This window comes from Hylobates moloch, unplaced genomic scaffold, assembly GCF_009828535.3.
Source record: "Hylobates moloch isolate HMO894 unplaced genomic scaffold, HMol_V3 SCAFFOLD_11, whole genome shotgun sequence".
Lineage (NCBI taxonomy): Eukaryota > Metazoa > Chordata > Mammalia > Primates > Hylobatidae > Hylobates > Hylobates moloch.
In genome coordinates, this window is record NW_026652286.1 from 3,036,285 (window position 1) to 3,049,330 (window position 13,046).

Consider the following 13,046-nt stretch of genomic DNA (forward strand, 5'->3'; position numbering starts at 1 on the left):
AAAATCTGTACCCATTGAATAATAACTTCCCATTTTCCCCTCCCCCAGCCTCTGGCATCCACCATTCTACTTTCTGTCTCTATGATTTTGAGGACTCTAATATTTCATTTGAGTGGAATCATACAATATGTGTCTTTTTGTGACGGGTTGATTTCACTTGGTATCATGTCCTCAAGGATCATCCATGTTGTAACATATGTCAGAATATTCCTCCTTTCTAAGGCAGAATAATACTCTGTTGTGTAGATATACCACATTTTGTTTATTTATTCATCTGTTCATAGATATTTGGATTGCTTCACCTTTTAGTGATTGTGAATATGCTGCAATGAACATGGGTGTAAATATCTCTTCAAAGACCCTGCTTTCGAGTATTTTGAGTGTATACCCAGAAGTGGAATTGCTGGATCATACAGCAATTTTATTCTTCTTTTTTTTTGCGACAAGGTCTTACTCTGTCACCCAGGCTGGAGTGCAGTGGCATGATCTTGGCTCACTGCAACTTCTGCCTCCCGGGTTCAAGAGATTCTCCTGCCTCAGCCTCCCAAGTAGCTGTGATACAGGTGTGCACCACCAGGCCCGGGCTGATTTTTGTATTTTTGGTAGAGATGGGGTTTTGCCATGTTGGCCAGGCTGGTCTGGAACTCCTGACCTCAAGTGATTCATTCACCTGATTCGGCCTCCCAAAGTGCTGGGATTATAGGCGTGAGTCACTGTGCCTGGCTATTTTTCTTTTTTAGACGGAGTCTTGCTCTATCACCCAGGCTGGAGTGCAGTGGCGCGATCTCGGCTCACTGCAAGCTCTGCCTTCTGGGTTCATGCCATTCTTCTGCTTCAGCCTCCCAAGTAGCTGGGATTACAGGCGCCTGCCACCACGCCTGGCTAATTTTTTTTTTTTTTTTGTCCTTTTAGTAGAGACGGGGTTTCACCATGTTAGCCAGGATGGTCTTGATCACCTGATCTCGTGATCTACCCACCTCAGCCTCCCAAAGTGCTGGGATTACAGGCTATTTTTCATTTTTTAAGAAACTACTATACTGTTTTCCACAGCAGCTATGCATTTTACATTCCCACCAGCAGTGCACAGAGTTCTGATTTCTTCACATCCTCACCAATGTTTGTTATTTTCTGTTTTGTTGATAGTAGCCATCCTAATGGGTGTGAGGTGGTATCTCACTGTAGTTTTAATGGCATTTCTCTGGTGATTAGTGATGATGAGCATCTTTTCATGTGCTTATTGGCCATTTGCATGTCTTCTTTGGAGAAGTGTCTATTTAAATCCTTTGCTCATTTTGAATCAGGTTGTTTGGGTTTTTGTTGCTGAGTTCCCCTATGGAGCTTTAACTCTCTGCACATCTGGGTTGCTTCTGAGTGGACAGAGTGTTCCTGGTGTCTCACAACTCAGCAGGCATGGAGAAGTCCCAGGGCAGAAGGCAAGAGGGGCATGGCTTGAGCCCAGTGTGAGAATCTGTGTGGCTGTGCCCATGGACAGCTGGTTGGACACAGTGCGGGAAGCAAGCAGCCAAAGGTCCCAGGGACAGGTGAGGGGGAGAATCTAAGGAGGCATTTGAGGGGTCTGATGCACTTCTGAGGGTGTGATTCTTCTATCCAGATGTGCATGCAATGCCAAGAACAGCTGTGCACCCATCCCCTAATTGTTGAATGCCTGTCTCCACTGGAAATCTTCCCTCATTCATCCTGCAGATATACTTCCCAGGCTCTATTCCTGGGCTTCAAGGGACACGTAGACAGAGAATATCCGATTCTAAGTCCTGCCCCTCCTGCACACATGGTGGAAGGCTGGAGCAAGGTCTCTCTCTAGGGCCCTGCTACCCTGAGCACCTCCTTTCCCCAGACATTCTTGTTCTTCACCTAGAACCCTCTCCCAGGCTCCCTCTCTCAACCCCTGAACCTATTTTCTGTTTCTCTGGCACTGAAGTTTCAGCTATTTAAGTGCAAATATAGATGCATTTGAAAGATGTGATAGAACCAGGTTTGAAATGCAATTAATAAGATTGTACAAGAGAAAGAGATGGGTAATCAGCTGCTGCTTTTACTCCTTGAAGAGACTCATGTAGCTGTCATCAGACTCTGCTCTTGGCCTGGGAAAAGGCTGTAAGTCATTCCCAACTAAAGCCAGCCATTTGCCACACAGGATGAAGTGGGATAAGAATAAACAGCAAATGAGGATGCCTTGGGCTGGATGCAGAGATTCAAGAGGGTTTCTTTCTACCCTAGGCCCAGTTTCTTTACACCAGGGTCATGATCTCCTGTGATGCTTGTGAAAAAGGCAATGCATCAGTTTGGGATGCTCTTGGCTGCAAGGCACAAAAATCCCAATTCAAACTGGCTTACACAATAAGAACAGTACTACTCATGTAACTTGAAATGCAGAGGCAGGACAGATTGCTGGATTGGTTGGCTGAGCAGCTTAATGACATTGCCATCAAGGACACAGTTTCTTTCTGTCTCTCCACTCCACTGCCCCAAGGCTGACTCACCTTGCAGTCACAAGGCAGGGCCACCCGCTTCCTGTCCAGGGAGGAGGGGACTTCTACTACTGTGGAATCCAAGTCCCTCGCTTCCATCTGGGTTGGCTTCCCCAGGACTGGTGCCAACCCCCGGGAATCAGTCACCAAGATAATGCCAAGAAATGGAAGGATCTGACCTCTTCCTGGGAGCTGGGGATGGGATGGCACCTAGACAACCTGGTGATGTGTAGGGCGGGTAGAGGGGAGAGGGAACGGATATTGGTAGACAACCAAGAAATGCCCAATCTTTTGCTCTGGGGTGCATTTTAAGCTCCGGTAACAAGCTCCTGAGGTTATCAGGGACACACAAGTTGAGATCCACTGAGGAGGGAGGAAGGCAGAGCCAGACTGTCAAGACTTGAGGCAACACAGAGTGAACTTCACTCAGAGCTGAGCCCAGTGCTTATTTCCCCCTTGAAAATGCAAAATCATCCAAACTGCATCAAACTGGGAATGAAGCCCAGCCCTTTTCTCAGACGATTGAATTGGGATGAAACCAAATATAAACACAAAAATGTTTCCCAGGCCACCCAAACAGTCTTAGTTCTGGTCCCAACCAAGTGACAGTAGAGGGTGACTTTAAGTCAGGTGTGTGCTGAGGCCCAGGAGCCTCTGGGAATGCTTTTGTGAGGAATGGAAGGGAGTGGCAGTGGGTGGGCCCCTGAGATGCTGTGGTTGCCATTTAGAATCCAGTGGCAAGACCGACAGGGATTTTGCAGGGGGCGAGGGGGTGGTGTTGAGAAGCAGCTGCAGGGCAATGGAAATGACATGAAATTTGAAGTGGAAACATCTGGAGGCTCGATGATACATACCACTTGTCAGTTGTATGATCGCGAGCTTCCCTGAGCCTCAGTTTCCTCATTGTGAAACACTAGGATGAAGGTAATACAGAGTTATATGAGATATTGAAGGTGGAGGTGACTTTGTGTAGGATAGAAAGATGGGGACATTAGTCATCGCTCTGTGTGTCTCTTCCAAGGGCCCTGAGCATCTGGTGTCAGGAGCACAGACTTTTACTCCCCAACCCCGGTCTTAGCCTCTGCCTTCCAAATCCCCCTCTCTTTCAAGGTCTCAGTCACGCCCTGGCTCCTCCCTGAAGGCCAGCTCGGCCTCCCAGGCACCTCTGACTGTGCCCTGCATGTACTGTGCACTGGCCATCATGTGTTACTTACACATACTGCCTCCCGTCCGCTTCTGTATTATGGTCCTGAGTGGCCAAATATACTTATTTATTTCACCTGTTTGTGATCATCCCTAACTCACCTATACCTGAAAATAAAGCAATGGTGTCTCTCACCTCTTTGCAGCCTAAAAAAGCAACTCAGAATGTGGAGTGGGATAGCCTGCAAATCACCTGTCACTTAAGGTGACGGCCCAGAGAGGTGAAATGAGCTGCCCAAAGTGACCCAGCTCCAGCGGCAGGGTTGGTACCGGAAGCCAGCCTCCTTGATGCCACTGACACTCTCAGTGGGGGTGGAGGTGCAAAGGGGACCTGATTTTGCAAATCATACATGTCCCTCCCAGGGTGACTGGTTGCTGTGTGTAGTAAGATAATGATAAATGTTTTTGATGGGGACTGCTGCGCTGGGGAAAGATTTGGAGGCAGGAAAAATGTTGAGAGCCATGGGGGCAGTGGGATTTGGCCAGGCTGATCTAGGCTTACTCTGCTGCTGCCCTCACCAGCTGCATGATTCCAAGTGACTTCACTCCCCCGAAGTCAGAAATGCTTTTAGAGCCTATGCGTGCCAGGCACATTCAGTGGTGATCAGGCTAGAATCACGCCCTCGCTTGGGTTACATTATAATCTACTGTGCAGTGTTTCTGAGAGAAGAACTGAGGGTTTCTTATCTCCTCCGAGCCTCAGTTTCCTTATCTGTACAAGAGGGATAATCTCTACCTTTTAGGGAAGTTCAAAAGAAAACGCTTGGAAATGCAGGGGCAGCGGTGGGATGGGGGGCCTGGCAGGAAGTGGTTGTCCAAGAGGTCCCCGAGAGTCCGGCCCCTGCTTCTTGCCCCTTTGGGCCCTGCTGCAGCTTCTTATGCACATCCCCTCTGTTTGTCCAATGGATGAAATTAATTAAGGAATGCCCCTGCCACCTAGGTCCAGTCTCCTTCGGGAATGGTTGGGGAGAGAGTCTCAACCAGGGCAGAATGTCCAGGATTCATCCTGGGATAATTAAATAAAGAGGGTGCAAAAATTAGAAACACAACTTTTTGAAATAGTGTAAACTGTTAACTGCCTCTCCTGCCAGACCACGTCCACCCCCACCCCTACACGGGGCAGGGTCACTCCTGCCACTGGGTAGGGCAGCCTGAGTCCTGCTGCCAGCCATCTGTACCCACTACTCGCTTCAGCCATGGAGATTGGAGGGCCAGGAGGGCCAGCATGGAGGGCAGGAGGCTTCTTGGGAGACTCAGTCGTAGATCTCAGTCTTCGGATCTGCCTGTCTTAACCTGAGGGCCTTTTTATGGGCTGCCCACCCAGTGTGCCAGCAGTTTAAGCTCTAGACCTGGTCTTCAATCCTGAGGACCAGGAAGGCTCCTATTGCTACCTGTCATATAACTTTGAGTCTCTCAAATAGGAGAGAAAGACAGAAGATCCCTGTCGATGTCTCTGTAGATGCTGTGTGAGGAGCCCCATGTACTTAAGGGTTGACAAGCAGGTGGGTCTTTTTGAAAAGAAAGATTCCAAGAGAAAAGGGCCTAACCTAGAGCACACAACTGGGCAAGTGGTACACAGTCTGCAGTTTGGCTTCCACTCTGTCCTCATCCAGAGACTTTTGTGCAGTGCACAAACCATACAACATGGCAGCCCTAGTCACAGGTATTGATTGCATGCTCCCTGTGAGCTGACACCATGCTAGGCACAAGGGACACAGCAACTTGATGCCCAGTGACACTCTTAGTGGGGGTGGAGGTGCAAAGGGAAACTGATTTTGCAAGTCATACATGTCTCTCCCAGGGTGACTAGTTGCTGTGTTAACAAGATGATAAATATTTCTGATGGGGACTGCTCTGCTGGGGAAAGATTTGAAGGCAGGATAAACATTGAGAGCCATAGGGGCAGTGGGCTTTGGACCAGGCTGATCCAGGCAGGAGCAAGACAAGACATAATTCCTGTGCTCATAGATCTCACATGCTAGTGGGAGGGTCTTAATACAAACAGGCCAGCCTATGACCAAAACAATACAGGGTGAGATCAATGCTGTGAAGCAAACAGTGGGATGTGGTGATAGGGAGGGACAGGCTTGGGGGAGGGATTTAATTTAGATTGTAGGGTTAGAGATGGACTCCTTGGTCAGACTTCAGGTGTGAGATGGAGCCGGCCATGCAAAAAACAGGTGGAGGTAGGGGTGGGCGGTTTGGGAGGAAAAGTTAGGGCCTGGAAGCTGGACCAAGGAAAGAGCCCAAGCTGTTTGAGAAGCAGGGAGCTCAGTGACTGGAGGTGAGCAAAGGAAGGATCGGGGGCGATATCAGAGAGATGAGCAGGATCAAGCTAGGCAAGCTGCAAGGAGTCTGCAGTTTGTTCCAAGTGTGGTGGGAGCCACTGGCATTTCTGAGCCATTAGGTGGAGAAGAGGAGGGAGGAAGGGAGAAGGGAGAAGGAAGAGGCAAGGGGAGCAGACGAGAGCAGCAGAGGGGGGACCACCTGCAGCAGGTCCAGGCAATACCCATGGGCGCAGCCATAGGATGGATGGGCCGATGGATGGAGGAGGGATGGATGAACAGGGCCCACATTTCAGGGGATTGTGGATTTGAGTGGGTTTGGAGATGATGTTAGACCTTCATAGGTTGTGCTCTTCGGAGCAGAATGGAACCACACCTCTCCCTCTGCAGCCTACAACAGGTCAGTTCACCGCTTCTCCCTTCCACGAGGGGAAACAGACAGGAGGGCTCCTTTGTGGACTAATCAGAGTAATTTGTGTTTGCAGTTCAACGTTAAAAAATCCACGGAACCTGTTCAGCCCCGCACCCTCCTCAAGTTCCCAGACATCTATGGACCCAGGCCAGCTGTGACGGCTCCAGAGGTCATCAACTATGCAGACTACTCACTGAGGTCTACGGAGGAGCCCACTGCACCTGCCAGCCCCCAACCCCCGAATGACAGTCGCCTGAAGAGGCAGGTCACAGAGGAGCTGTTCATCCTCCCTCAGAATGGTAGGGGTCTCCTGCCCCCTGCACTTCCGTGGGCAGCACTCCGGTGGGGCTTGTCAGTGTCTCTGTAGATGCTGTGTGTGGCCCGATGGGGAGGCCGAGTGCCCCGGCATTTGACACTGGCCAAGCAGGTGGGCACTGGGCCTCAGAATTATGGTCCTTTCTTCCTGACAACACGTTGCCATAGCGCTTCTCCCCCAGGCCGCCAACTTTCCGCTGGGAAATGGAGTCCCTTTCAAGTCATATGTGTGCAACTATGAGAGAGGACAAAGAGCCATGGTGAAAACCATGGGCTTCGGAGTCATGGGTTTAATTTGCTGCCCTTTCATACACTTACTGTATGGCATGGGTCACGCTGCAACTCCGTGAACCTCAGTTTCCTCATCTATAAAATGAGACTAGACTATTATCTGTCTGGTAGGGGAGTTGTAAAGTGTAGATAAAAGAACGCACATAAAATGCCTAATTCAGAGCCTGGCACAAAGGAGGTAACAAAAAACATATTGGGGTTTTTGTTGTTTTTTTGAGATAAGGTCCAAGGCACTTTTTTTTGAGATGGGGTCTTGCTCTGTCTCCCAGGCTGGAGTTCAGTGGCATGATCATGGGCCACTGCAGCCTCAATCTCCCAGGCTTCAGTGATCCTCTCACCTCGGCCTCCTGAGTAGCTAGGACTACAGGTGCATGCCACCATGCCCGGATAATTTTTGCTTATTTTTTGTAGACATGAGATCTCACTATGTGGCCCAGGCTGGTCTCAAATTCCTGGGCTCAAGTGGTCTTCTTGCCTTGGCCTCTCGAAGTGCTGGGGTTACAGGCATGAGCCATCGTGCCCAGTCAAAACATATTATTATTATTTCTACTCTCCTTTTCATCAGCATCTGCATCAAGAGTGCAGCACCTTTAGGTGTACCATGCTGCTGCTGGGCACTGGGGAAGATACGGGAAGAAGAGACATGGTCGTCCCTGACCCAAAGAATATGTAGGCCTTTTAGAAAGACAAAACATAAAGCAGGGAGAGTAGATTGTTGTGTAGTCTCTGTTTTGTTTTGTGTGGTTGGAGGGAGCCAGTGGACACAGATGCAGCCTAATAGGCTGTGACATTGACCCCACCTGTTGTTTTGGTGTGGCCACTGTGATTCTGCATACAGCTGGGAAGACTTGGGTTTGGGTTCCTGGCATAGGTGATAGAGATGGGAAAGGTGTAATCAGGAAAGCAGAACCCCAGTGTGGGTGGCAGTGATGATTTTGACTTTCTTAACAGGTGTGGTGGAGGATGTCTGTGTCATGGAGACCTGGAACCCAGAGAAGGCTGCCAGTTGGAACCAGGCCCCCAAACTCCACTACTGCCTGGACTATGACCGTCAGAAGGCTGAATTGTTTGTGACTCGCCTGGAAGGTACGGCTCTTATTTGACTCTTGTGGGCTTCTGCGTGTCTATCTCCGCTGGAGGAGCTGTGCAGGCAGGATGGGATCATCCGCAGCTGGAGAGAGCACTGGATTAGGACTCTAACAATCAGACCCTGGAACACACGGAGCTTAGACACAAAGATTTCCCACACTCCCAACCCCAGCAGTCCAAAGTGGGGATTCCTGGTTGACAAACATTTTTTCTCCAAATGGTGATTCAAGGACCAGGCTCTTTCCAGCTGTGGCTCCATAACCCCCTCCTTGTCATCTGTATCCTTGCCATCTGTATCTGGCAGAGGGAAGGAGAAAGAGAAGGAGAGGGCATAATCATTCCTTAACAGCCTTTACCTGGACTTGGTGGACGTCACTTCCGCTTGCATCCCATTGGCTGTAACTCAGTCACATGAGCACACCCAACTGCAAAGCGGGCTGGGAAGTGTGGGCTGACGGGTGCCCAGGAAGGAAAGGCAATGAGTTTGGGGTGAAGAGCTAGCCGTCTCTGCCATAGATGAATTTGAAATTGGACAGGGCTTTGTGCTGGACACACAGCATGTTCCAAATGGTCAGAAAAGTTTCTACAATCTAAGAGCCAAGCGGCCGGAGGGTGGCAGGATGTCCTTGGCTTCTCTGCCCTGACAATTCACTTTAAGGTCAGCAAATAAAGCTAAGACTTTTCAAAGGAATCAGGGCTAGCAATGGGGTCAGATAAATTGGAATTTTGTATATAATTCTATTTTCTGAGGCTTTTTCCTTGTATTATCTTTTAAGATTTTAAAGCACCTTCCTCCTATACTTTATTATGTTTGGTCTTCACACTGGCGCATTTTACAGATTAGGAAACTGAGGTCTGGCAAGTCACGTGACTTGTCAGAGATCACTGCATCTAACTGGTGACAGAGCCAGGACAAAGCAGTCCCTTGAAGTTCAGTGGAAAGCTCTTGCTGTTAAGATACATAGCCTCGGCTGGGCGCGGTGGCTCACGCTTGTAATCCCAGCACTTTGGGAGGCCGAGGCGGGCGGATCACGAGGTCAGGAGATCGAGACCACAGTGAAACCCCGGCTCTACTAAAAATACAAAAAAAAAAAAAAAAAATTAGCTGGGCGCGGTGGCGGGCACCTGTAGTCCCAGCTACTCGGGAGTCTGAGGCAGGAGAATGGCGTGAACCCGGGAGGCGGAGCTTGCAGTGAGCCGAGATTGTGCCACTGCACTCCAGCCTGGGTGACAGAGCGAGACTCCATCTCAAAAAAAAAAAAAAAAGATACATGGCCTCAGTTCTTCATCTTCTCTTCTTGTGAAATGTCAGCTACCACTTTCCAAATGATCACTGAAGACAGTCAGAAAATAACCAAAGGTGTAAATTTCTAGGCAGATCCACACATTGTGAAGCATTGAAAACACCAAGGTTCAGAACATAAAGCCACACTCACTCATGAGGCAAGAGCCAAGTGATTCGCGTGGAAAACGGTTACGTGGTGACTATTTAAAGTTCAGAACAAACGGTTACGTGTCAACAGCACCACTAATAAAGGCCCCCAGCAGCAAGCCCTGGCACCTTGGCAAAAGTTCAGAATCTGGAGTTCAGGGGGCTCCAGGAAATGCCAAGTCTTGTCCCTGTTCTCCAAGACAAAGAATCAGCATGTGCTGAGGCCAGCCCCCTCAAATGATCTATTTCTAAATGTCTCACTGAAAGGCGATTCCCTGGTGACCGGAGTGGTCAGCCTTTCAGACACCCAAGGTCATGTTGTTAAGCTGGATTCCACAGCCCTAAGCAAGGCGTGCTTCTGTCCCCTCCACTTGTCCTCGGAAAGTCCCATGCCTGTGTTTTTCTCCTTGCCTGCAGCTGTGACCAGCAACCACGATGGAGGCTGTGACTGCTATGTCCAAGGGAGTGTGGCCAACAGGACCGGCTCTGTGGAGGCCCAGACAGCCCTAAAGAAGCGGCAGCTGCACACCACCTGGGAGGAAGGCCTGGTGCTCCCCCTGGCGGAGGAGGAACTCCCCACAGCCACCCTGACGCTGACCTTGAGGACCTGCGACCGCTTCTCCCGCCACAGCGTGGCCGGAGAGCTCCGCCTGGGCCTGGACGGGACATCTGTGCCCCTAGGGGCTGCCCAGTGGGGTGAGCTGAAGACTTCAGCGAAGGTAGGGTTACCCCTGGGTTAGAAAGGTAAAACCTGCCCATGCAGCATGGGATGGCAGGACCCGGTGTCCTCCCAGCAACTCAGTCTTAGGGAACAAGCCTCAGAGACCTCCCTGGCTTGGGGCTGGAAGGGAGGGTGGAGTCTTGAATGGGGCAGAGGGCTAGATCCTGGGCTAGAGGAGACCCATGGCCCAGGATGTGGGATTCCTAGTGTCTGCTCCTAGTCTTGGCTCTAACTTGCCATGCAAAGACTCTCTCTGCCGTCATGGAAAATGCCATGCTGTGTGTATTACCTTTACTGCTATGAAGTACTGTCCCCATTTCAATCCAGTTATACTCTGTGTGCTCCTACGATGTGGCAGACACTGCAGGGCACTCTACCTTCCTCCGTTTGTGTAGGTGAGCACGAAGGGTGGAGCCCCACCACTCAGGAGTGTACAGACTAGGGGACAACTTGGCACAGGCAAATGATGATATTTGATGTGTTCCACCCTGAGCCATGTAAGAGTGACCTAACCAATGTGCTCTGATAAAGAATTCTAGAAGGCCCCGTGTGCTAGGCTCTGAAGGAGCAATCAGGGCTGGGGGCAGGCCCAGAGCCTGGTGGTCCACGCAATCCCCAGACTCAGGGTGATTTCCCCATATCTGCTGTTGGGGGGCCACAAGTGGGAAAGAAGGGTCTTCTGAGATGCCACAGCCCTCAAGAGAGGGGACCCTTGGGGAGCAAATCATTGTTCCCCATGGGCCAGGACAGCAAGGGGGTGTGGGAATGTCAGGGCTACAAGACGGTATGTAGTTACTTAGGCCCCTGGGTCAAAGCTCATCTAAGGGCCTGCACTGTGGTTCCTTGAGGAAACCTTCTGGGCGACTAGTCTCTCAACCAGATGGGCAGTGCTATACTGATCTAAAGACTGTATAACCTGCATAGCCCCAAATAGGTGTTATTAATCCCTTTCCAGAAAATGTTTGCCAACCCTCATGCTGAAGCAAAAAGAAAGAATAATACTGATTAGGGCACTTTCTTTTTTTTTTTTTTTAGACAGAGTCTCGCTCTGTTGCCAGGCTGGAGTGCAGTGGCGTGATCTCGGCTCACTGCAACCTCTGCCTCCTGGGTTCAAGCAATTCTCGTGCCTCAGCCTCCCAAGTAGCTGGGATTACAGCCACACACCACCACGCCCAGCTAATTTTTTTATTTTTAGTAGAGACAGGGTTTCACCATGTTGGCCAGGATGGTCTTGATCTCCTGACCTTGTGATCTACCCCGCCTCAGCCTCCCAAACTCCTGGGATTACAGGTGTGAGCCACCGCAACCAGCCAAGGGCACTATTTTTTAATGCTCACCATCAGTTACTATGCTTAGGACTCTACCTGAGTGCTGCCACTCTCCAAATCAACCAGATGAGAGAGACACCATGACTATCCCCCTTACGGATGAGGAAACCGAGGGTCATAGTAGTTCAGGAATCCACACAGGGTCCCACAGCCAGGAAATGGCAGACCTTGAGGCCGGGTTGGTATGACTCGAAATCCTGTGCTATCTCATTACCTGCCACGAAAGCCACCTGACAAGTATGAGGTGTGACAATCAGGTACCTTTCCTAATAGTCACCCAGACTGCAGGAGGGAAGAGTACATTTCACCCGCTGCCTGCTTCTCTTTTTGCTATGATTTCCTCCTTGCTCCATTTTTTCCTCTTTCCCAGCCTCGGAAAATTGTTAGAAAAATCACAGCCACTCTCAGATGGAACTCAGCGGTTCCAAAGCCCACTCTCTAATTAGTGTGTGATTTGGGACTTCTGTGGAATCACAGATGGGGATCCTGGGAGAAGGAATCAATACTTAGGATTATTAAACTAGTAAACTAGCTTTCTCTCGAGATGCAGAGACTCCCCTGCTGGGCTCTGAGACATGGTACAGCCCCAAAGGGCAGAAATCCAGCCAATCTAGGCAGAAGTCTCCGGCACCTAGCAGCTTCTCTCACCGCCCCCTAGAAGAGCAGCCATCATTCACTCATTCACTCATTCTGCAAATACCTTGCCCAGTTTCTACCATGTGCCAGGTACTGTGCCAAGAGCTGGGGACATAGCAACAGTAATTAAGATGAAGCCCTGGCCTTGCAGCTCATCCATCCTAATAATTATCATACTTTCTGTAGCTGTTTCTGTTCTGCAAATATGTACTCACAACCACTTTGGTCACTGACCTGTTTACTACAGATGTGAACAATCTCAAGGGGTGGCGTGGAGTCAGAAGTAGGAGGTGACTTTCTGGGTGTATAGGGCAGGAGAAAGCTGAAAGTCCAGGCCAGGCAGCCCCTCGCCCCAGCCAGAGGGTGTGGGCTGATTTGAACAAGGTGAGTGGAGCCCTCAGTCATTGCAGCCCAGATGTTTTTCTTCTCTAGGCCAGATGGGTTAACAGACGTGCCCATGGTGCCCAGTTCTAGCAGGAAGATACTCAGCCAAAAGTGCCATGTGCATCAAGAGTGACTCACAGGGCAACCCACTCCAAGGGCAGTCTTTTATTATTATTATTATGATACTTTAAGTTCTAGGATACACGTGCAGAACGTGTAGGTTTGTTACATATGTATACATGTGCCATGTTGGTTTGCTGCACTCATCAACTAGTCATCTACATTAGGTATTTCTCCTAATGCTATCCCTCCCCCAGGCCCCCACCCCCCGACAAGCCCTGGTGTGTGATGTTCCCCTCCCTGTGTCCAAGTGATCTCATTGTTCAATTCCCACCTAAGAGTGAGAACATGCGGTGTTTGGTTTTCTGTCCTTGCGATAGTTTGCTGACAATGATGGTTTC

General features: G+C 49.9%; 1 protein-coding gene across 1 annotated transcript in view; it reads left to right on the forward strand.

Annotated features, from left to right (window-relative positions):
* Positions 1 to 13,046, forward strand: part of SYT13 (synaptotagmin 13) — a 46,293-nt gene that overhangs the window by 23,968 nt on the left and 9,279 nt on the right. The window contains exons 2-4 of the mRNA XM_032166178.1: positions 6,463 to 6,688; positions 7,947 to 8,081; positions 9,934 to 10,235. Of these exons, the coding sequence (XP_032022069.1) occupies positions 6,463 to 6,688; positions 7,947 to 8,081; positions 9,934 to 10,235 (663 nt within the window). The remainder of the gene's footprint in view (positions 1 to 6,462; positions 6,689 to 7,946; positions 8,082 to 9,933; positions 10,236 to 13,046) is intronic.